The sequence below is a fragment of the Aplysia californica genome, unplaced genomic scaffold (assembly GCF_000002075.1).
Source record: "Aplysia californica isolate F4 #8 unplaced genomic scaffold, AplCal3.0 scaffold00185, whole genome shotgun sequence".
NCBI lineage: Eukaryota > Metazoa > Mollusca > Gastropoda > Aplysiida > Aplysiidae > Aplysia > Aplysia californica.
Window position 1 is genome coordinate 760,708 of NW_004797455.1, and position 1,271 is coordinate 761,978.

Sequence of the window (1,271 nt, forward strand, 5' to 3'; positions counted from 1 at the left end):
ACACACACACACACACACATACACACACATACTAAACCATCAGGCAACAGTTTAAACATCAACAACTAAAACTACATGTACATGTTTTTACCTCCTCGGGAATCTTCGCGGATTTCCTGTATTCGTTGGCAAAGAACAGGGCCTTTTTCAACCGTGGGTCCTTCGTCTCCCTTTCTTCGTACCGCTCGATAATTCTCGTGTACTTGTGGAGTTTCCTGGACAAAGTCAGTGTCTTGTTTTGACTATCTTCATACAGGTTGAACATCTTCTGGAGCTCCTCGAGCACCGTCTTCTCAGTGAAACTCTGTCTGACGGTCAACAAAGCCTGTAGGGTGTTTCGTTAGCTTAGTTTAGTTAGAGTTTTCCTGCGCTCACAACTGCATAAGGTCATATGAGCGCGCGAAGCATAAGTTGACCGCATTCACAACAGTTCTCAGCATGGCTTGGTTTTGTCTATTGGTCAGGTTTAAAAAGGTTAAAAAGTTCGGTTTTAAATGCAACAATTTATATTTCATTTAAAATAGCAATATCTACAGATTTGAGTAAAAGCCAATGACCTTTATAAAAATCCAAAATTATGTTGAGATCAAAGACGGAGAACAGTTTTGTACATTAAAATATTTGCTTCGGGTCTCTCAAAAGTCAAGTTCATCCGAGGTTCAGTTTAACCATTTTGGTGGAGACCTAGAAACAGTAGCTACGCGAAGTGATGGGTCTGTCTAGGGTGGAGGTGGGGAGGGGGACAACACAGCGGGCGAGCCTAGACTAGAGCTCTTTCTTTCGAACTAAGGTTGCCGTCTCCAACGCCGAGCTGGGATTGTCTGCCGATGCCCGCAAATAATTTTATTTTTACAGCATGGCGACAGTGACACAGTTCTTCGCTTTCACTCATGTTGGGAGTTCACTTTATCCGATTTCCCCACGAAACCGGTTCATTTTATCCACTATTTCTTTTTACTTAAACAAATAACGTTTTAATAGGGACCACAATTAAATATCGTTCACTTTAACCGATTGTTCAAATAAAGGGTGTTCACTTTAAGCGGACTCCACTATATTATACTATATAAACTATTGGATCATGAAGGCTGAAGGGATCTCACGCTGTGAACCAGGCCGTCGTCGATCTCGGGCACGGGAGGGGGTGGAGTCAGCGTCTCAAGGCGTGGCTCATTGTCATCTAGGATGTCAACGAGGGACTGTGACATGTCATCTCTGTCCAGTAAGGATGCGTCGTTCTCATTCTGGGATGGCAGAGGTGGACACACGGG

The 1,271-nt window shown here is 43.7% G+C and overlaps 1 protein-coding gene across 1 annotated transcript in view; it reads right to left on the minus strand.

The window, feature by feature from the left end:
* Nucleotides 1-1,271, minus strand: part of LOC101857115 (cilia- and flagella-associated protein 58) — a gene marked incomplete at its 5' end in the record, with an annotated part of 35,134 nt that overhangs the window by 29,899 nt on the left and 3,964 nt on the right. Inside the window, 2 exon segments of the mRNA XM_005098508.3 lie at nucleotides 92-325; nucleotides 1,104-1,244. Of these exon segments, the coding sequence (XP_005098565.2) occupies nucleotides 92-325; nucleotides 1,104-1,244 (375 nt within the window).